At 50.0% G+C, this 23,698-nt stretch overlaps 1 protein-coding gene across 1 annotated transcript; it reads left to right on the top strand.

Moving 5' to 3' along the window:
- Window positions 1–764: 764 nt before the first annotated feature.
- On the top strand, window positions 765–2,340 carry LOC136533908 (uncharacterized). Its single transcript, XM_066526429.1, has 4 exons — window positions 765–1,118; window positions 1,596–2,025; window positions 2,096–2,170; window positions 2,249–2,340. Exons 1-4 carry the CDS (start codon window positions 765–767, stop codon window positions 2,338–2,340), a joined length of 951 nt encoding a protein of 316 aa, XP_066382526.1.
- The last annotated feature ends 21,358 nt before the right edge of the window (window positions 2,341–23,698 follow it).

Below are 23,698 nucleotides of genomic sequence, written 5' to 3'. Positions count from 1 at the left end.
GCAGCGGGTGGCGAACCGGGCGTACGCGGAGGCCCAGAAGAAGAAGAAGAAGGACACTAAGATGGCAAAGCATAAGAAGAAGATCGTTGAGCGTGACGCTCTAGAAAAGCATCGCCGGAAGCAGAAGCTCGAGGGTCTCCTAGTGGAGGCGTCTCCGTCGACGTCGGTGGAGGGTTCGAGCGGCGACGATGGTGGTGAGGTGGAGTGGGGTCCCCTCAACCGACTCCCTGATGTCTGGGAGATGGTTCTTAGGGCGTCGGCGGGCAGTCCGGCATCCCAAGGAGGAGGAGGAGATGGCGACTCGGGGCAGATGAGTGCCCGCCCCGCGGCCGAGGCTGATACGCTCGAGACGAGGGCATTGGGAAAGCGCGTCGTCAGCCCGCTGGGCTCGACGACAGAGGTGGAGCAGGCGGCTGCGGGGCCAGCTCCACCGGGGGTTGAGCGAGCGCTGGAGTCTGGCGAAGGTCGGTCGGCCTCGGCGGATACGGGGGCCGCACCACCGCCACTGTTGCAGAGGAGGGACGCGGTGAAGAAGTAGTTGAGCATCCGCTCGGGGTGAGTATTTCGCTAGTGAAGTCTTTTAACATCTCCTGCTTTTGTTTTGGTCGCGGGTCTGACCATGTTTTGCCCTCAGCCGGAAGCGTCAAGCGGAAGTGCCTACCTTTGCGCCGCGCAAGGCGCTCAAGGTGGGCACGGGTTCCATCGCCCCAAGGGCGGTGGAGGCATAGGAGTTGGTCGCCCAGGTAGGGGCTACCCAGGCGGCTATGGGGCGAGAGGAAGAGGAGCCTACACTCCACGAGGCCATAGCACCTATAGCTGTCGAGGCCACTGTGGGTGCGGCCGAGACCCCCTCGGCCATGGAGGCCACCAAGGGCGAGGTCGAGGTCGAGGCCCCCTCGGTTGTCGAGGCCATCGAGGGCGGGGTCAAGGTCGAGGCCCCCTCGGTTGTCGAGGCCACCGAGGGCGAGGTCGAGGTCGAGGCCTCCACGGTTGTCGAGGCCCTCCAGACCTCAGGGGCCGAGGTGGTGGAGATCGTGGCGCCCAGGAACTTCGGGGCCAAAGTGGTGGAGGCTGGAGTGAGCGCGGCGAGGGCGGAGGCCCTAGAGGTGGAGATGGAGGTGAGGCAAGCCTCAACCCTACCGCCAATTCAGAGCACGCTTCCGGTATAGGGGAGCGCCTAGGAGGTGGAGGTCTGCCCAATCCCTGCCGATAATGCTTCCTGGGGGAAGGGGGTGGCCAATGCTGGGGCGGCCAGCGCTATGGAACAGCTGGCTTCGGCTTCGGGTGAGGGAAGTGCGGCCCTCGTGCGAGTGCGGCCTAAGCCGTACGGGTGGGATCACCTACGTGTCTGGTGGCGGAGCCGGGATGACCCCGAGGGGGAGCCCATCTTTGCACTTGAGGACATGGCCGAGGGGGGTTGCTAGGACACCCTCGAGCAGTACCGCAGCCTAGCGAAACGGTCGCTGTGGATAGCGCTGTCCGTCATGGCCAATGACCTGCCCGGGGTCTCGCGGGTATGTATCCCCCTTTTCTCGTGTGATGTCGTCTTTCTCCGGGTTTATTCATAGTGCTCAACTTGTGTGCTGCCTATCTAGAAGCTCGAGGCCCAGTCCTTCAGGAAGTCGCTATTCCTTCGGTGGGAGAGGGGCGTTTGGGACGAGCTCTGTCGGCAGAGGGAGCTGCTCGCCCATGCCAATGAGCTTCTATCGGTGCGGAGCACGGAGGCGAAGGATCTCCGTCTTCGCTGTGACAACCGGGAGGCTGAGGCGACCACAGCTCAGGGGCAGGTCACCCCTTTGGCGGCATGGGTCAAGGAGCTGGAGGAGGAACTGACCCATGTGGCCGATGAGCGAGACGCTTCCAACTCCCGAGCGGAAGAAGTGAGGGCCACTGCCGTAGCCACCGCCGGGCAGCTGGGTGTGGAGCAGCGGGCGCACGAGCTGACGAAAGGTGCCTTGGCAGAGGCTACCAAGGCGGCCGAGGCTTCCCAAGGCGAGGCCCTAAAATGGAGGAAAAAGGCTGAGGGTGAGTCCTGTTCCCTTTGTTTCGTTCGTCTTTTCATGCGTTCGACACCTGACTTCTTGTCGCGACGCAGAACTGGAGAAGGAGGCTTCCAGGGCAGCCGAGGCCTCTCGTGTCGAGGTCCAGCACTGGAAAGAGAAGGCCAAGGGTGAGTCCCGCAGGCCTCGCGCCCCTGTTTGGCTTGTTTTCTTTGACGCTTAATCCCATTCTACTTGTTTTGGCGCAGGGTTGGATGATGAGGTCTCGCGGTTGACTGAGGCCTCCGTTGCACTGCAGATAGTGCTCGATCGTGAGATCGAGGAGCACAAGGTGCCGTAGAGCACCGCTCGCGCCATCTACGAGGCCCTGGAGATGGAGGGGGTTCAATCGGGCAGCTCCCTTAGGAGCCACCTGACTGCGTTGATTGGCCAAGCGCGTTAGTGACTGCGAGAGGCGCTACACACAAGCATCAAACGCACCCTGGCCGTCGTCTCTTCGCACTACACCAGCGTCGACATCAAAGGCGTCAGTGACGGCTATGTCCTATCTGAGGATGCTGTCGAGGCCGAGGAGGAGCTGACAAGGCTGGAAGCGGTAGTCGAGGGCCCCGACATGGCGTTGGCGAAGCTATTCGAAGAGGAGGTGGTCCCTCCTTCACCGTCTACCGATGCGGGAGACCCTACGCCTTGACCTAGGCCGAGGGGGCCATGTAATAAGTTAGATTTATTACTGTATCGTGACGTTTGTGGTCGTCGAGGCCTTTGTGAGGTGCTTGTATATATACGTTTTTTCTAATTGTTTTATTGTATTTCCGAGCCTCGGTCCTCTGTCTCGCCTCCGAACGTACTCCCTTGGAGCCTAAGTTGTCCCTCGGGTAAAAGGTGGTGAGGGAGTTACCGTAGCCTAGAGGCGTAGGTCGTTCTCATAGCTCGGCCGGCCTTTTAGCCTTGAGACATACTTTTGGTCCTTAGGTTCTTTACAAATGGTCTATTAGAGCGCGCTAGAGAGAGTTTGGCATAGGAATTTAACTGAAAATCGATTAAGAAATGGTGTTCGGGACTTAGGGGGGTTCCCCCCCCCCCTTCTAGCCCCCGAGGGAGGCTCAGCCCTACGGAGGCATGGCCGAGTCTCCCTTGAAGCGTTATTGTAAAGCATTTTACCTTCTGTTCCAATTTCTAGACAAGTCCTTTGAAAAAACCCCCTCGGAACCTGGGCTACCTCTCGAGTGAAAGGTGGTGAGGGAGTTGTCGTAGCCCGGAGGCATAGGCTTATCTCTCGGCTCGACCAGCCTTTTGCTCTTGAGGTGAACCTCCGGTCCTTAGGTTTTTTTGTAATCGACTTGTCCTAGTACAGGATAGGTTCCCCTTGATGGGGGTTTCTCGAAAAATTAGAACAACTAAAGACACTTCTTTAATGTATTTCGAGAAACAAAATATACAATGCTTGAAAATTTAAGGGTAGAAGCGACGTAGCTGTTCTATGTTCCAAGCGTTGGTGAGGACTTCGCCCTTCTCGTTGGCTAACTTGTAGGTCTCGGGCTTCAGCACTTGAGTGACGATGTACGGCCCTTCCCAGGGTGGGGTCAGCTTATGGCGGCCTTTGTTGCTCTGCCTTAGTCTCAGCACCAGGTCGCCCACCTTCAGGTCTCAGCTTTGGACATGCCAGGCTTGGTAGCGTCATAGGGCTTGCTGGTACCTAGCTGAGTGTAGCAGCGCGACGTCTCGGGCTTCCTCCAGTTGGTCGAGGGTGTCTTCGCGGGCAGTGCGGTTGCTTTGCTCGTTGTACGCCTATAGCCTCGAGGAACCGTATTCTAAGTCAGTGGGGAGGATGGCCTCGGCTCCATAGACCAGGAAGAACGGTGTGAATCCCATGGCTCGGCTCGGGGTGTTTCTTAGGCTCCAGACGACTGACGGGAGTTCGGCACGCCATTTCTTGCCAAACTTCTTCAACCGGTTGAATATTCTTGGCTTAAGGCCTTGTAGGATCATGCCGTTGGCATGCTCTACTTGGCCATTCGTCTTAGGGTGTCCTATGGCCGACCAGGCCATCCGGATGTGGTGGTCATCGTAGAACGTCAGGAACTTGCGACCGGTGAATTGTGTCCCATTATCAGTGATGATGGTGTTAGGAACCCCAAACCTGTGGATGATGTTAGTGAAGAATAGAACCGCTTGCTCGGATTTGATTTGCGTGATCGGGCGAGCCTTGATCCACTTGGAGAACTTGTCGATGGCTACTAGTAGGTGGGCGTAGCCCCCAGGGGCCTTCTGCAGAGGCCCAACCATGTCTAGACCCCACACGGCGAATGGCCATGTGACGGGGATGGTTTGGAGGGCTTGGGCCGGGAGGTGCGTCTGCCACGCATAGTACTGACATCCCTCACAGGAGCATACTAGCTTGGTGGCATTGGCAACCGCCGTTGGCCAGTAGAAACCTTGGCGAAAGGTGTTTCCGATGAGTGTTCGAGGCGCCGCATGGTGCCCACAGGCTCCCACGTGCAAGCCCCAAAGCAGGGCCTGGCCTGCCTCGGTAGTGATGCATCGTTGGAGGACGCCTGACGGGCTTTGCCTATACAACTCGCGGTCGCAGAGGACGTAAGTTTTGGCTCATCGTGCAAGCCATCGGGCTTTGGTCCTGTCTGCAGGGAGCTCTCCCCGGATGAGGTAATCAAGGAGCGGGGCTCGCCAGTCCATACCCTGGTCGGCCTCAGGAGGCTCTGCTTTGATTTCCATGACTTCAGGCTTGACTGCGGAGGTCTCGGTGGCAGAGGGGGCCTCGGGCCCTTCGACAGGCTTGACCGGTGAGCCATCTTCTGCCGCCGAGGTGCAGTCGATGGAAGGTTTATGGAGGTCTCTGGCGAAGATGTTCAGGGGGACCGGGGCCCTCACCGACGCCATCTTTGCCAGTTCGTCCACGGCCTCGTTGTACTTTCGCGCAACGTGGTTGAGTTCAAGACCGTCGAACTTGTTCTCTAGGCGACGTACTATCATGCAGTACGCCTTCATTTTGGGGTCATGGCAGCTTGACTCTTTCATCACCTGATCAACGATGAGCTGCGAATCACCCCGTACGTCGAGACGTCGTACTCCAAGTTCGATGGCGATTTGCAGGCCATTGACGAGGGCCTCGTATTCGACCACGTTGTTGGAGGCGGTGAAGTGAAGCTGGATCATGTAGCGCATGTGTACTCCGAGGGGTGAGACCAGGAGCAGGCCCATGCCAGCCCCAGTCTTCATCAGAGACCCGTCGAAGTACATGGTCTAGCATTCTGATTGGATCTGAGTGGGTGGCAGCTGTGAGTCGGTCCACTCGGCTACAAAGTCGGCCAGGACCTGTGATTTGATCGCTTTCCGAGGCGTGAAAGACAAGGTCTCCCCCATGAGTTCGACAGCCCACTTGGCTATTCTACCCGAGGCCTCCCGGTTTTGGATTATCTCTCCCAGAGGAAAAGACAACACCACAGTCACCGGGTGGGACTCGAAGTAGTGACGCAGCTTACGTTGAGCTAAGACTACAGCGTAAACCAGCTTCTAGATGTGGGGGTAACGCGTCTTAGTCTCAGAGAGCACTTTGCTGATGAAGTAGACAGGTCGTTGGACGGGTAGAGCATGTCCCTTCTCCTGCCTCTCGACTACTACGGCCGCGCTGACCACTTGGGTCATCGCGGTGACGTAGAGTAAGAGGTGCTCGCCCTCGGTGGGCGGAACCAGGATGGGGGGGTTGGTGAGCAGTGCTTTGAGCCTGGCGAGGGCTTCCTCGGCCTCGGTGGTCCAAGAAAAGTGCTCGGACTTTCTCAAGAGGCGGTATAGGGGCAGGCCTTTTTCACCGAGGTGCGAGATGAAGCGGCTTAGGGCCGCAAGGCATCCCATGACCCTCTGCACCCCTTTGAGGTCTCGGATTGGGCCCATGTTGGTCACGGCCAAGACCTTCTCTGGGTTGGCCTCGATACCACGTTCCGAGACTATGAACCCCAAGAGCATACCTCGGGGAACCCCGAAGACACACTTCTCGGGGTTGAGCTTGATGCCCTTCTCTCTGAGACATGTGAAGGCAACCTCCAAGTCGCCGACGAGATCACCGGCCTTCCTGGACTTGACTACGATGTCATCCATGTAGGCCTCGACAGTTCGCCCGATGTGTTCGCTAAAGACTTGGAGCATGCACCGCTGGTAAGTAGCCCCTGCGTTTTTGAGGCCGAACGGCATGGTTACTGTAACACCTCAGGTGTTTGTCACCAGTTAAGCAATGGGTTTAAGCTTAAACATGATAGATTAAGAGACGATGGAGATGTCAAGATCAAACCTATGGAAATAAGCCCCAACCTAAACTCGGATATTGTACCCTTGCTTACATATGGACCCTTGTTAAGATTATGCAAGAGTAATTCTAAACATGCTTCTTCCATGTACATTACATCCACATGCATCTATCTAGACCTGTGGAAAAGTTTCGTGAAGTTTGGAATCAAAAAGTTACATGAAATGATAAGTTATAATCTTTCTTGGATTGCTTTATTAAGTGAATGGAATTATAGATCGTCAACCAAACCTTGCTACCTTGCCCAAACGACTCAAATTGAAATCTACAACAAAAGTCATGAAGGGTTCGTGTTGAGCGGAGGACAAGAAAATACCTCCATCGGTCTAAAACTTGGATTTAAGCTTTACCGTGATGCTACTTTGACTTGGTTTGAATTGTACTTTAGAAACTTTGCATGGAAGTGCACCCTTAAGCAAAGTTGTAGTACTTGACTAGATAAACAACTTTTATAATTGGGTAAAAGTCTAATTCGGTGCATAGCCTACTCAAAAAAAAATAGTCCACAAGTAACAAAAGTATTACTGTTTTTGAGAGTGAAAATTTTTCTAAGTCTGAGAGCGCGTTATAGTTTCAAGTGCTGCACTTTGGGTTGATATTACTCTCGAACCATTAAGATTTAGACCAAAACCTCTAAATAAAAGTTGGAGCTGGTATGTAGATCTATAACTTTTATTAATAGAGTTTTTGCTAGATCGTCTTTGTTTAGGAGTTACGGATGGACGAACTTAGGCTTTCAGACGTATTTTTGAGGTAGAATTGAAATTTTGAATTTGGTGAACAGTGCCGACACCGTGCTTGAGCTGCAGGCCGCGTGTTGCATTGCTCGCGCCGCGTGGCCTCCGCTGAGCTGCGCCCGTTCGCCAGCTTGCGTGCATAAGTGCAGACCGAGCTCCCCTGCCCTCTCCACTCTTTCCCTCTCCTTTCCCCTCCCTTCTCCTGCTCTCTCCATTTTTCCTCCTCTGCTCTACTGCCAGGGACATGGCGGGCGCGCCCATGGCTGCCGCAGCAAGGCCCTGCCCCATCCACTCGCGCTGCTCGTCACCTCTAACCCTCTGAGCACCCAGTTCCATGCCCTCCTCGCGCCGTCCCTCAGCCAGCCTAGCCAGAAAAGTATCGCCGCTGAGGCTATGCCCGTCAGCCACCGTGTCCTGCCGCTGCCGAGCTGCTGCTGGCTGCAGCCGGCCAAGGCCTGAGCCAAGAGTGGCCACGGCTGACCATGGCCTGAGTCAGCCATCCCTTTCCTCGTCACTACCGACCGTCAGCTGCCCGGAGCCCGACCTCCCCGACGCCTCTTCCCTGCTCTGCTCCATTGCTGTGATGTATAGAGAGAGCCAAGGGGCTGCATGCAACAATTAGAAGAAAGGGGAGGGCCTGAGTGCATAACCACTGACTCATGTGAATAGTGCCGTAAGGACTGGTTTATAATTATTTTGCAGGAACTTTGGAAATTCATAGTAAATCGTAGAAAATTCGTAAAATAGTAAATGTGGACTTTTTGGAATCCTTGTGAAATTCTCTATGCACTAGATCTATAATATTACATGTTTTACTTTAAAGTTTTAACGGTAAAAATATATTTATGCAGCTAGGTTTATAATGCTAGTGGTATTTGTCTTTTTCATAACTGTAGTTGTAGGGCTCCAAATGAAGTGAAATTTTTGTGACATGCTACTCATGTGATAGTTGATGTGTGGTAAAAATTTCATGAGTATTGGATGAAGTATGAGTGAGTTATTGGTTTATCTCGCTCTCACATGATTTCTTGCTTTAGCAACTTGTCTTTTTCATAGAGGTTGCTATACATATACAAATGGAGTGAAATTCGTACAGTAGACTATTGATAGGATATGTGAGCCACTGTAATTTTTGTAGAATTTATTGTATACTTTTGGTATATGTTCATTAAGTCACCTTGTTATCTAAAATAAATTAAGAAATGCATTAAAAGAATTTATTTGGTCATGGACACTAGGTTTTCTGGTGTTCTTTAGTCATGTGTGAAATGTTGGTAAAGTTGGTTTAGCCCAATTATGAATTTGCAACATAAGTTAATAATTATTTTCTTGCCGGTGTGGTTTATGGACAGATCTGGGAACTTAGCAAAGTTCTTCATGATAATGTGCTTTGTTGTGAAACTTGTTTATACAAAAGTTGTAGATAATTCATGTACCTAGCTTCTATTAAAATTTGGTGTCATTTGGCCAAGTAGTTTAAGAGTTACAGCTATTTAAAGTTGGGTTTCAGAAATGGCTGTTTTCTGTCAATTGTGGACCAGTTTCTGTAAATGGATATATTTGACTTAGTTAACTTGAGAATCATGCTAAGATGATTAAATATGAATTGTAGAAAATTTCATAAGCTTTCCATAATGTCTTCTTGCAAGTCATTTGGATTTGTGTAACTCCAGTTATAGCTAAATCTTGTAGCTGCTGTTTGCATGTCCAGAAATTGGCAGATTCCAATTATAGTGCTTGCTTGTATATTGTTAAGTGTGACGTATGCCTTGAATGATGACTGAGTTAGAGCACTTGAGATCTTAGGAAAAACTTGTGTCATGATTGGTGTTGTCGTCTTCTTTGCCATCTTAACATAATAGATTGTGTGATGTTTAAGTTAAGCATCGCAAAGTACTTAAGTGTGTTAGTGTAAACTATGCTTGTCTGCTTGCTATTTTGTGATGTGTCTCATGGTACTATTCTTTATATTTATGCACTTGCATATTGCATCTCATCTAGGTACGCTAGATGAACCACGTGAAGGACGTGATGTTGGAGCCAAACCCGAAGACGGTGTTTGATGGATCTATCTCGAAGATGGAAGGACTAAGCGAGTGCTAGGATCTGAGATGTCACTAGAATGGTGCAAGCTAACTGAACTGACTTGTGTCGGATCCCAGGCAAGCCCCGGAGCATTATAAGTCTCCTAATTTATAAAAGCAATTCTTTCTATATATGAGTTATATATTGTTGCATTAAGTTGTAGGAGTTGATTGAAACCGTTGATGCATTTATTACTATCCTTGCCTACCTTATTACCTTTTTACCCTGTTAGGTCAGGATCGAATAACTGCTTAGCCTTGCTTAGACCGGTAGCGATCGGTGATATCCGGTCACCTACATTGATAGGTGGTTACTGGAAGAATTTAGCTATGGAAAGAATGATATCCTAGAATTAACCATGTGTGATAGAGAATTGGAGACCAGACGGAAAAAGTTGGAGGCAACCAGACAGGGTTTTGGGGTGCTGTTAGTTTCCGTCTGCGTCGATTAAGGACCGACTGTTGTTGGGCCTCGAGTCATGTTGAACGCATGCCTTACATTTAGCTGGCCGGATAAAGTATCTTCCGACCGCGAAGCTGGGAGATTTTTCGGGCCAAGTAGATTGCCCGCAACGCACTGTGCCGGAGCAGGTGTGGTAGGACACGGGGGCGAGATGATAAGACCAAAGTGCAGTCGGTCGGCCCCCGGGTATATGTGGTTCCTGGCAAACTCGAGATTCCTGTAAAGTTGACTCGGTGATCAATATCTCACTTTAGCGGGTGAGTGAGGTTTGTGTAAGGAATAAATCACCAGCTGGTTAGGAATCGATTCGAATCGCCATCGCTCCTGGATAGTGAGCATTTGACTCGAGTTACTTCATTGTAGTAATTATTATGGAACAATGATGGTTATCTGGATGGTATGAGATATGCTAAATCTAAATTGGTAACTGGATGTTATTGGTTAATCAAGTGATTGCTATAGTATAGGTGCTTACCTAGATGGATAGGTCATAATAAAGATGATGCAAAGTACTTAAAATGGTTTCTTCATGATAGCTTATGCTTTTCGCAAATAAGTCAGCTAGCCCACTAAAGAAAGCCTTGCATAATCCTTGGTGTCGCTTTATTTTGGTTTAAGACGGGTAAGTCTGGCTGAGTACATTCGAGTACTCAGGGTTTATCCCACCTTGTTGCAGGTGATGTTCTCGACCTATTGATGATGGTGGCTAACCACTGGTGGGCTCGGTGATTCTATACTTATTTCTCATCTATATGCTTTTGTCGGATGATGTCACTTATGCTAGCACTATATTTGGAACTTATATTAATGTAATCAATTGAAAGCTATGTTGTTTCCACTAAGCAGTTTTGAAACCCCAAACTTATACTATTATTTGTTAACCCCTTTGTAATATTATTTCCGCTACAACCCGATGTATGTGATGTGTATTTACTTAATCACGCGATCCTGGTTGTGATGTTGATTTACCAATGTCTTTCGGGACACTCAGCGGACTACCGGGTTTATATGAGTGAAAGTATGGGTGTGTCAACGTATTAGTGGGGACAACCGTACTTGATCTTGTATAAATTGGGCAGTTCTGTCACAGTTACGTAGCAGTACATGCCAAATAGAGTGATGAAAGAAGTCGCGAGCTGGTCAGACTCTTTCATCTTGATTTGGTGGTAACCGGAATACGCATCAAGGAAGGAGAGGGTTTCGCATCCTACAGTGGAGTCAACGATTTGGTCAATTCGTGGTAGTGGGAATGGGACCTTCGGGCACGCTTTATTTAGACCAGTGTAGTCCACGCACATCCTCCACTTGCCACTTTTCTTCCTGACTAATACAGGGTTAGCCAACCACTCTGGATGGAATACTTCCTTGATGAACCCGGCTACCATGAGCTTCTGCACTTCTTCACCGATGGCCCTACGCTTCTCCTCGTCGAACCAGCACAGGCGCTGCTTCGCCGGCCTAGAGCCTACACAGATATCTAAGGCGTGCTCAGAGACCTCCCTTGGTATGTCCGGCATGTTTGAGGGACTCCACGTGAACATATTGACGTTCGCATGGAGAAAGTCGACGAGCACGGCCTCCTATTTGCTATCGAGGGTGGCACTGATCTTCAGTCCTCGGCCGTTGGGGACGGTGGGATCGACAGGGACGAGTTTGACGGCCTCCGCAGGCTCGAAGGTCCTAACATGCCGCTTGGCATCAGGAACCTTGCTACCAAGCTGGTCGAGATTAGCGATGAGGGTCTCGGCCTCCACGATGACCTCGGCGTACTCGATGCACTCGACGTCGCAGTCGTATGCATGTTCGTACGTGGACTTGACAGTGATGATGCCGTTGGGGCCTGGCATCTTGAGCTTGAGGTAGGTGTAGTTGGGGACCGCCATGAACTTGGCGTAGCACGAGCGCCCCAAAATGGCGTGGTAAGCCCCCTTGAATCCAACCACCTCGAAGGTTAGGACCTCCTTGTGGTAGTTGGAGGGAGTGCCAAAGTAGACGGGTAAGTCGATGTGCCCGAGGGGTCGTGTGCGCTTTCCTGGCACAATGCCGTGGAAGGGCGCGGAACCGCCTCGGAGCTGTGACTGGTCAAGCTCCAGGAGCTCCAGAGTGTTGACGTAGAGGATGTTGAGGCCGCTGCCTCCGTCCATGAGCACTTTAGTAAGCCGGGTGTTGCCGACGATCAGGTCGACGACAAGCGGGTACTGCCCAGGGTTTGGAACATAATCGGGGTGGTCATCCCAATCAAAGGTGATTGCCTCCTGAGACCAATTGAGGTACCGGGGGGTGGCCACCTTGACCGAGAAGACCTCCCGGCGTTCCCACTTTCGCTGGCGCACCGTGAGGCATGTCGAGGGTCCACCAAAGATCATGAAGGCGTTGCGTACCTCAGGGAACCCATCATCTTTATCGCCATCCCTCTCACCGGCGCCCCTTTTCCTAGCGTCATCGTCATCGGGGAGCCCAAGCCTGGCGTAGTAACGCCGGAGCATGGTGCACTCCTCGAGGGCATGCTTCACCGGACCTTGATGGTAAGGACAGGGCTTCTTAAGCATGTCGTCGAATAGCCCGGGGCCCCGGGGGCCTCGGGGATTCCTGCGATCTACTATGGCGACATGGCCAGCCTCGAGGACCTCTTGCTTCCCTAGGTGACCCTTCTTCTTTCTCTTGGGGACACGGGTGGGCGAGGCCTCAGGGGCCTTGTCCTTCTACCTCCCCTTGGCGTCGTTGTTGGGGAAGATGGCCCCAACCGCCTCTTCGCCCGAGGCGAAGTTGGTGGCGATGTTGAGGAGTGCGGCCGCTGTGGTTGGTACGTTCCGACCCAATTCTCGGACCAGGTCTCGGCAGGAGGTGCCAAAGAGGAATGCTTGGACGATTTCCGAGTCACCGACGCAGGGCAACTCGGTGCATTTCTTGGAGAAGTGTCGGATGAAATCTCGAAGAGATTCGTCTGGCTTCTGGCGACAACCTTTGAGGTCCCAGGAGTTCTCGGGGCGCACGTAGGTGCCCTAGAAATTCCTGACAAAGACCCTCACCAAGTCGTGCCAGTCATGGATCTGTGTGGGGGGAAGGTGTTCGAGCCAGGCTCACGCTGAGTCTGACAAGAACAAAGGGAGATTGCGGATGATGAGCAGGTCATCGTCCGCACCGCCTAGCTGACAAGCCAGGCGATAATCGGCTAGCCATAGCTCGGGGTTCGTCTCGCCGCTATACTTTGTGAGGTTGGTAGGTTGCCGAAATCAGGCTAGGAAGTGAGCGTTGTGGATGGCTCTACTAAAGACCCGAGGGCCAGGTGGCTTGGGAGAAGGACTACGGTCCTCTTCGCTGTCGTAGCGGCCGCCTCGGTGTGGGTGGTAGCCCCGGGCGGCTCCGTCGTCGTGGCGCCGTTGCCTGCCAACTACTTCGTGGTCACCTTGTGCCTCGCGTCGGTCTCTAGGTCGATCACGCACCGAGGGGGCCCTGTTGGCCGTCGGCGCGCGAGTGGGCTCAGGACAGACCGAGGCATCCTGGCCCCGGCGAGGTTGCGCCATGGGTTGCTCCGAAGTGCTTCCGCGCTGGCAGGAGGCAGAACTTTCGGCCTGCTGCACCGCAGCGGTCTCGAGGAGGTCACGGAGCTCTCCGCGGACCCGTCGCCCCTCGGTGGTGGAGGGCTTGGGCATTGCTCGGACCAGCATCGCAGCCGCTGCGACATTCTGGCTAGCGTGATTAAAGATTGGGGGTAGCTCACCCCCCCTTGTCGTCGTTGATGTGGTGATGGACGTCACGGGCCCTCCGTCGGGCTCCTCTGCCCTCACCGTGCCCTTGCTGCTCCTGCTCGAGAGTGTCCCAAAGCTATTGTAGAAGGAGTCGGTCTTGTTCGACCTTGGCTTGAAGCTCACAGAGCTGCTCTAGGTCTGGGCGTCGATGCTCCCTGTGGATGGGATTCTTGTTCCGTGCTACCGGGGCTTCAAGACACGGAGGTGTGGCATCGCCTGCCCTTGCCTGGGGCAGGGAATGGTTGCCTGTCCTCTTGTCCTCTTCGCCCACCCTTGGCATCCCGAGCCCGATGTGGAAGCACTCACGAGATGGATCGTAAGTCTCTTCGTCGTTGGAGTAGCCGAAGCAGTAGTCGCTTGCAGTCATGAAGCGGCACATGGCTTTGGGGTCACGAAGACTAGAGAAGTCTGCTCCGACCCACGCCTTGTCTTCTTCCAAGGAGTCGGCATGGGCGTGTGTCGATGTTGTGGGGACAAGTCGAGGGAGAAACATTGGTGGAGTCCTAAGGGCTCTACGTGCTTGGAAGCGTAGGTAGAAGCGAAGGTGGCGGCGGCGTTTATCAACCCGAAGGGGTATGGGGATGGTGCCATTGCTAGGCGTCGCTCCACCGGGGCTAGTCCCTCAGGAGGTGGCGGGATAGAACTCGATGATGAGGCGTCGCCGTGCGTCGTTGGAATCTTTTCCTTGCCTAAGCTCAGGTTAGATAAGTCCTCGACCAGGGACTCTATACCAATAGCCGAGCAAGGGATACCGGCGGAGCACGGCGCGTTGCCCTGAGCTTGCGTGGTGTTGGGGCGGTCCCGCTCGCGTCGTGCCTGGCGAGTGCTACGGGAGCCGTGGCCCGGACGCTGCCTGAGCCTAGGCTGCGGGTCTGTGGTAATGTCATTGGGCAGTGGAGCTCGGGGTGTGAGGAGTACCATATCGTATCCACATCCTAGAGACATGAACTCTAGGCTCCCGAACCATACCACCGTGCCGAGACACAACGGTCGTACGGGGTCTGCCATCTGGAATTTGCTAGGACGATGAAGCTAACACGCAGCGAGCCCCTACCTAGCACACCAACTGTCGGCGTTTCGGACCAGGGGGGTCCTTAACTAACAAGTGAATTCATGCTACGTGCCCCTAATCCCCGATGGTGATGCAAAGAGACACAAGGTTTATACTGATTCAGGCAATCGACGCCCTACGTCCAGTCTGAGAGATCGATCTTGTATTCCTTGCACCGGAGTGCTCGTAGTAGGGGGTTACAAGCTAGGTGAGAGAGGGAGCTAGTCCTAGGTCTCGGTGGGGGTGGTGCGAGCTGCTTGAGGCGTTGTTCTCAAGCAGCGTAGAAGTGTGTGGTTCTATTGGTGAGTTCCTCTTTCTGCTTGTTGTTCTTCCGTCCCTAGAAATGGCCCCGGTCCCTCCCTTTTATACTCTAAGGGAGAACTAGGAACGTACATATGTTGCTACATAGCGTTCTATGAATGGGGATGGCGTGTCCAAGCCCTGCAGCCGGCCACTGTTGTGGTATGGTCGATGGAGTGGCTCCGTCCTTGTCGTGCAGAAGTGACGTGCCGATCATACCTGATCTTGTGTGTCGTGGGGCTCCAGTACAGCTTGAGGTAGGAAATGGCGGGTGACATGCCGATCATCATGCGATGATGTCGTAGGGAGCCGAGACTCTACAGATGCCGAGGCCGAGCCATCGTGGGGGGCTCGGCGGACATGGATCCTCAGGCTGCCGAGCCCCTGAAGCAAACTGCTGAGGCTTTGGAGGGAATTATTGGTCCTGTGTACTGATTCCGAGGCTACAGTATCCTGGACGTGGCTCCCCACGCCGCGTTGTTCTCGGAGCAGGAGTTGGCAGCACAGTGCGGCATGGGCGTCAACCATGTGCATAGCGGTGGGCATAGTGGCGGGTAACCCCTGCCCAGTCCCGCCTCCCGTCCCGTCGGCCATTCCGCTGTACTGTGCCGAGCATGCGGCCGATGTCAGTGGCAGCAGTTGGCTGAGTTAATGCGACGTGATGTTTTGTCAGAGGGACAGGTGAAGAAAGAGGCAGCGGAGTGTTGCCGAGCCCGCCTCGCGTGAGGCGGAGGGTCGGCGACCCGGCCGAGGCCTGCGACGAGAGGGGGTCGGCCAAGGCCTTCGGTGGGGGATCGCCCGAGGCCAACGGTGAAGGGGCCTCGAGCGATACGGAGAATTGGCCGAGGCCTTTGGTGAGAGGTCGCCCGAGGCCAGCGATGAGGGGGCCTCGGGCGAGTCGGAGAGTCGGCCGAGGCCAGCGGTTGTTAGCTGGTTTCGATCTTTACGAAGTCTAAACAGTTATTTTTTGGTTCTTGCTTAGGGTACCCCTTCTCACGGTATCCGATAGTAGGGTTTGAGTGGAATCAACTCACTACATGTCTAGCAACCTTGGGTAACAAGTAGATTCAATTATATAGGCGTAATCTTTGTCGATTTGAGTTTTGAATTTCCTAGCCTAGGAAATTCCGAACCTGACCATCTGATCTTGACCAGAATTTCTGATCCTGATATCCGCTGCAAGTTTTGTATTTTTCAGAAATGCCTATTCACCCCCTCTAGGTGACATCTCGACCCTTTCAACTTCAAAGGCACAATTGGAGCAATAGATGGTTCATATGTTCCAGTGGTAGTACCAATGGAGGATATGGCTCACCACATATGCCGTAGTGGATATACATCTCAGAATATGCAGCTATTTGTGACTTTGACATGAGGTTTACCTTTGCGGTTGCCGGTTGGCCGGGTTCTGCACATGACACTCATATCCTCAATCATACACCGGCAAATTTCCCTTCATTTCCCATGCCTCCTAAAGGTATACATGGTTCCAAAATTAAATTATCAATACTTGTATTATTATTTGCCTTACTTACTTGTTTTTAGGAAAATATTATCTCGTGGACTAGGTTTATCCAAACCGACTAGGGTATCTTGCGTCTTTCAAAGGAAGCACATATCGTATACCAGAATTTCAGCATCATTCAGGCCCTCCTCAAATAAAATACAAGGTGTTCAATTTCTTTCATTCATCCCTTCGAAACTGCATTGAGAGGTCTTTTAGAGTATTGAAGCAGAATTGGCGTATTTTGAAAGGCATTCCAAGTTTCTCATCTAGTACTCAGAAGCATATCATTATGACTTGTCTTGCGTTTCATAATTTTATTCGTGATAGCAATTTACGTGACAGGGAGTTCGAGAGATGTGGTACAAATGATGAGTACTTGGTACAACATACAAGTGGCACTACACAAACATAGGGAGAAGAGAGTGAAGATGTGGAGAATGAGAAAACCATAAATACCATTCGTACTAGGATAGTCGATGCATCGTTTAACGTGGAGAGGAGGGTAGTTATGTCGAGAGATGACATCATTTTATGTGCTGTTTATCTTTTATCGTTCTATTTATGTGGACCATATCACTTTGATGGATGAACAAACTTAGAAAATTTATTTTTTTCCTTTTAAAAATAGTGAAATACATGCAAATTAGTGAATATATTAGATTTTTACGAGCAATTTGTATATAAACAGTTTCACAGTCTTTCAGGGACATTAAATGTATTTCTTCCACGACCAACAGTTCGTAGCGGCTCTAACTAAACGAGCTTCTGTTTTTTTCGGCTGCTTTTCCAACTGAGGCTGTGTTTGGTTCGTAAAATTTGAGAATTTGGCTACTGTAGTATTTTCGTTTTTATTTGACAATTAGTGTTCAATCATAGACTAATTAGGCTCAAAACGTACGTCTCTCGATTTCCAATCAAACTGTGTAATTAGTTTTTTTTGTCTACATTTAATGTTCTATACACGTATCGTAAGATTTAATGTAATGACTACTGTAGCACTTTGTAGGAAATTTTTAAGACTGATTTTTCACAACCAAACCGGCAGGGCAGACGGTTTCTTTGACTGACATAGCTCGCGCACAACGTTTCGTCCGCGCAGGTCCACACGCAAGGACTGACAAATCCGCTGTCTGCCTGTCTCAACGTTTTCCGCCGTTCCTCCCCTTCGCCGTCTCCCTCTCTCTCCGGTCGCCGCATCCAGGAATTGCAGAGCCACCCGTCCTCTCTTCCCTTTCCTTGCCTCCCTCTCCCACCTCTATCCCGTTCATTCTCGGATCCCTCCCTGCTTCCCTATTCCTGTTTGTAGAACTGATCCTCGGATCCGTTCCTGCTTCCCTATTCTGTTTCCAGAAAGAAGGGGATGAAGCTCGGTGGGTGGCCGCCGGTGATGTGAGTGTCTCTCTCTTTTTACCATTATAATTTTGCAAGTTTTTCTTTTGCTCTACTGTAGCATTGCGGTGTTTCTGTCTATGGTCACTCTGACAGAGATGCGAGAATATCAATTCGGATGCTACTCATGCTTTGTTTCAAGGTGACTTCACGATCACAAGCTTCTCAGCATCTAATAGCTAAGCTCCACTATCGTCTTTTCTTGAATCACCGAGAGTGTGGCAGGCTGTCAGGTCAGTTAGTTCCTCCGGCCATACATGGTCCTACGCACTTCCCTTGACGGCTTCATTTCACACCTATTTCGCTGGTTTCTTGCTACAGCAGAAACTACAACAAAGAGCAGCGAGAGCCTTTGGAGTGGTTTACAGGGTAAGATCCTGGATATGCTTTTGTCGAGAAGTGCTCCTGTGGTTCCTTCAGAAACCATCTATGATGGTGATTGTTTTTCATTGTAAGGAGTGCTTGTATAGTAGTGTTATAGGGACTGCACCCAGAAATTGGCCCACTTGGACTTGGTGCACGTGGTGTTCTCTAGGCAGCCTGAGTAGGTCTGTGCGAATGAGCCTCCGTTTGCCATATCAAAACACAAAATGTGATTGCAAAGTGGGCAATAACCTTGCCACAATATCCATGTTTTATAAATACTGCAAACAAAGAAAATGGAGCCATTATTCAAATGTTTCTGGCTTTCTGCTTCATAAACCTACGAGGATGTATAACAAGTGCAAACTTGAATTGGGGATAACATATCTTTCACAGGGAGTGACTAAAAACGGAGAGAATGTTGCTGTGAAGATGCTTCATGATGTCAATACATATCATGACGATAAGCAGTTCGAAAATGAGTTTTTCAACCTTTGCCTGCTTAAGCATCAAAACATTGTACAGATACTTGGTTATTGCTACGAAACTAAGCAAATACCTATTGAGTACAACGGAAGAACTGTGCTTGCTGAAAAGACATATAGAGTGCTCTGCTTTGAGTATTTGGACAATGGGAGTCTTCAAAAGCATCTTTCTGGTATGTTGCTGCTCCATTTTCAATGTCTTGAGAGAAAATTGTTCTCTGTATTTGCGTTTCTGATTGATAACCCCTTTTGTTTACTGCTACAGATGAGTGTCATGGTCTTGACTGGAACACACGATACAAAATTATTCAAGGGACTTGTGAGGGTTTAAAACACATCCATGAGGAACTGGAAGATCCTCTTTATCACTTGGACCTAAAACCTGGTAACATATTGCTAGATACGGACATGGTGCCAAAAATTGCAGATTTTGGTTTGTCTAGGATCTTTGGGAAGGAATTAACATGGAAGACACAAAGTCCTCTAGGAACAATGTAAGTCAAATGTCTGGTCTAAGTGCATCCTCCTTCAATGTCATGTTCGATTTTTTTGAGTGTGACTTGCATTGTAGTGGGTACCAGCCACTAGAATACATCAAGACAGGTACAACAACAACAACAACAACAACAACAAAGCCTTTAAGTCTCAAACAAGTTGGGGTAGGTTAGAATTGAAACCCAGCAGAAGAAATCATGGTTCAGGCACGTGAATAGCTGTCTTCCAAGCACTCCTATCTAAGTCTAAGTCTTTGGGTATATTCCATCCTTTCAAGTCTCCTTTTATAGCCTCTACCCAAGTCAACTTTGGTCTTCCTCTGCCTCTCTTCACGTTACTATCCTGGCTTAGGATTTCACTACGCACCGGTGCTTCTGGAGGTCTCCGTTGGACATGTTCAAACCATTTCAACCGGTGTTGGACAAGCTTTTCTTCAATTGGTGCTACCCCTAATCTATCATGTATATCATCGTTCCGAACTCGATCCCTTCTTGTATGACCGCAAATCCAACGCAACATACGCATTTCCGTGACACTTATCTGTTGAACATGTCGTCTTTTCGTAGGCCAACATTCTGCACCATACAACATAGCAGGTCTAATCGTCGTCCTATAAAACTTGCCTTTTAGCTTCTGTGGTACCCTTTTGTCACATAGGACACCAGATGCTTGCTGCCACTTCATCCACCATGCTTTGATTCTATGGCTAACATCTTTATCAATATCCCCGTCTCTCTGTAGCATTGATCCTAAATATCGAAAGATATCCTTCCTAGGCACTATTTGACCTTTCAAACTAATATCTTCCTCCTCTCGAGTAGTAGTGCCGAAGTCACGTCTCATATACTCAGTTTTAGTTCTACTGAGTCTAAAACCTTTGGACTCCAAAGTCTCCCGCTATAACTCCAGTTTCTGATTCACTCCTGTCCGGCTTTTATCAACTAGCACTACATCGTCCGCAAAAAGCATACACCAAGGGATGTCCCCTTGTATGTCCCTTGTGACCTCGTGCATCATTACAACAACAACAACAACAACAAAGCCTTTAAGTCCCAAACAAGTTGGGGTAGGCTAGAGTTGAAACCCAACAGAAGTAATCAAGGTTCAGGCACGTGAATAGCTGTCTTCCAAGCACTCCTATCTAAGGCTAAGTCTTTCGGTATATTCCATCCTTTCAAGTCTCCTTTTATTGCCTCTACCCAAGTCAACTTCGGTCTTCCTCGGCCTCTCTTCACGTTACTATCCTGACTTAGAATTCCACTACGCACCGGTGCATCTGGAGGTCTCCGTTGCACATGTCCAAACCATCTCAACCGGTGTTGGACAAGCTTTTCTTCAATTGGTGCTACCCCTAATCTCTCACGTATATCATCGTTCCGAACTCGATCCCTTCTTGTATGACCGCAAATCCAACGCAACATACGCATTTCCGCGACACTTAGCTGTTGAATATGTCGTCTTTTCGTAGGCCAACATTCTGCACCATACAACATAGCAGGTCTAATCGCCGTCCTATAAAACTTGCCTTTTAGCTTCTGTGGTACCCTTTTGTCACATAGGACACCAGACGCTTGCCGCCACTTCATCCACCCTGCTTTGATTCTATGGCTAACATCTTCATCAATATCCCCGTCCCTCTGTAGCATTGATCCTAAATATCGAAAGGTATCCTTCCTAGGCACTACTTGACCTTCCAAACTAACATCTTCCTCCTCCCGAGTAGTAGTGCCGAAGTCACATCTCATATACTCAGTTTTAGTTCTACTAAGTCTAAAACCTTTGGACTCCAAGGTCTCCCGCCATAACTCCAGTTTCTGATTCACTCCTGTCCGGCTTTCATCAACTAGCACTACATCGTCCGCGAAAAGCATACACCAAGGGATGTCCCCTTGTATGTCCCTTGTGACCTCATCCATCACTAAAGCAAACAAATAAGGGCTCAAAGCTGACCCTTGATGTAGTCCTATCTTAATCGGGAAGTCATCCGTGTCTCCATCGCTTGTTCGAACTCTAGTCACAACATTGTTGTACATGTCCTTAATGAGCCCGACGTACTTTGTTGGGACTTTATGTTTGTCCAAAGCCCACCACATAACATTCCTTGGTATTTTATCATAAGCCTTCTCCAAGTCAATAAAAACCATATGTAGGTCCTTCTTCTTCTCCCTATACCGCTCCATAACTTGTCTTATTAAGAAAATGGCTTCCATGGTTGACCTTCCGGGCATGAAACCAAATTGGTTCATAGAGACCCGCGTTATTGCTCTTAAGCGATGCTCGATAACTCTCTCCCATAGCTTCATAGTATGGCTCATTAACTTAATTCCCCGGTAATTTGTACAACTTTGAATATCTCCTTTATTCTTGTAGATCGGTACCAATATACTTCTCCTCCACTCATCAGGCATCTTGTTCGATCGAAAAATATGGTTGAACAGCTTGGTTAACCATACTACAGCTATGTCCCCGAGGCATCTCCACACCTCGATTGGGATACCATCCGGTCCCATCGCCTTACCTCCTTTCATCCTTTTCAACGCCTCTCTGACCTTCGATTCTTGGATTCTCCGCACAAAGCGCCTATTGGTGTCATCAAAAGAGTCATCCAACTGAAAGGTTGTGTCCATATTCTCACCATTGAATAATTTGTCAAAATACTCTTGCCATCGATGTCGGATCTCATCCTCCTTTACCAAGAGATGCTCTCTTTCATCCTTAATGCACTTAACTTGGTTGAAGTCCCGTGTCTTTCTCTCACGAACCCTAGCCATCCTATAAATGTCCTTCTCTCCTTCCTTCGTACTCAAATGTTGGTAAAGATCCTCGTACGCTTTACCCTTTGCCACACTTACAGCTCGCTTTGCAGTCTTCTTTGCCACCTTGTACTTCTCTATGTTGTCCACACTCCTGTCATGGTACAAGCGTCTATAGCATTCTTTCTTCTCCTTAATAGCCCTTTGGACTTCCTCGTTCCACCACCAAGTATCTTTAGCCTCGCGTCCCCTTCCTTTGGTTACTCCACACACCTCTGAGGCTACCTTCCGAATGTTGGTTGCCATCTTGTCCCACATATTGTTTATGTCGTCTTCTTCCTTCCAAGAGCCCTCTTTGATAACCCTTTCCCTAAATACCTCTGACGTCTCCCCTTTCAGTTTCCACCACTTTGTTCTTTCAATCTTAGCTTGTTTATCCCTATGGGCACGCACCTGAAAACGAAAATCTACCACCAAAAGCTTATGTTGAGAAACAACATACTCCCCTGGTATCACCTTGCAATCCAAGCATGCTCGTTTGTCCTTTCTTCTTGCGAGGACAAAGTCAATCTGGCTACAGTGTTGTCCGCTACTGAAGGTCACTAGATGAGATTCTCTCTTTCTAAAGAAAGTGTTGGCTATCATCAAGTCAAAAGCTACCGCGAAGTCCAGAACTTCCTCCCCCTCCTGATTCCTACTACCATACCCAAAACCTCCATGAACTGCCTCAAAACCTGCGCTTGTAGTACCTACATGCCCATTAAGATCTCCTCCTATAAAAAGCTTCTCACTACTAGGTATAGCTCTAACCAGACCATCTAAGTCTTTCCAGAACTGTCTCTTAGCACTCTCGTCGAGGCCTACTTGGGGGGCATACGCACTAATTACGTTCAAGACCATATCACCAACGACAAGCTTGACTAAGATAATCCTATCTCCTTGCCTTCTCACTCCCACCACACCATTCTTGAGGCTCTTATCAATCAAAACTCCTACTCCATTTCTATTCGCAACTGTCCCTGTGTACCAAAGCTTGAAACCTGTATTGTCCACCTCCTTCGCCTTCTGACCCTTCCATTTAGTCTCTTGAACGCATAATATATTTACACGCCTCCTAGTCGCGGTATCAACTAATTCTCTTAACTTACCTGTAAGTGACCCTACATTCCAACTACCTAAATGGATCCTAGTTGGTTCGACTAGCTTCCTTACCCTTCGCACTCGTCGACTCTGATGCAAAGACCCTTGCTCATTTTTCACTACACCCGGGCGCCGATGTAGCGCGCCACTAAGGAAGCGACGACCCGATCCTTGGTTACTTGACACCATGCCCAGATCACGACACGGCGCGTCACGGGGGTGACGACCCGGCCCTTGCCCATTTAACACCATACCCGGGTTCCGATATGGCGCGTCGCTAAGAGGGTTACGTCCCAACGATTTTCTTTCGGGTTTCATCTCCATTTAAGTGGCTAGGTTTTTACATTGGCTCGCCACGCCTAACACAACCCTCCTCCTTTACCAGGGCTTGGGACCTGCTATGCTGGGACCTGCTATGCTACATCACTAAGGCAAACAAATAAGGGCTCAAAGCTGACCCTTGATGTAGTCCTATCCTAATCGGAAAGTCATCCGTGTCTCCATCACTTGTTCGAACTCTAGTCACAACATTGTTGTACATGTCCTTAATGAGCCCGACGTACTTCGTTGGGACTTTATGTTTGTCCAAAGCCCACCACATAACATTCTTTGGTATTTTATCATAAGCCTTCTCCAAGTCAATAAAAACCATGTGTAGGTCCTTCTTCTTCTCCCTATACCGCTCCATAACTTGTCTTATTAAGAAAATGGCTTCCATGGTTGATCTTCCGGACATGAAACTAAATTGGTTCATAGAGACCCGCGTTATTGCTCTCAAGCGATGCTCGATAACTCTCTCCCATAGCTTCATAGTATGGCTCATCAACTTAATACATCAAGACAAGTGAAATCTCAAAAAAGTTT

The sequence above is a fragment of the Miscanthus floridulus genome, unplaced genomic scaffold (genome assembly GCF_019320115.1).
Source record: "Miscanthus floridulus cultivar M001 unplaced genomic scaffold, ASM1932011v1 os_1304, whole genome shotgun sequence".
Lineage (NCBI taxonomy): Eukaryota > Viridiplantae > Streptophyta > Magnoliopsida > Poales > Poaceae > Miscanthus > Miscanthus floridulus.
This window is presented reverse-complemented; position numbering and strand designations above follow the sequence as displayed.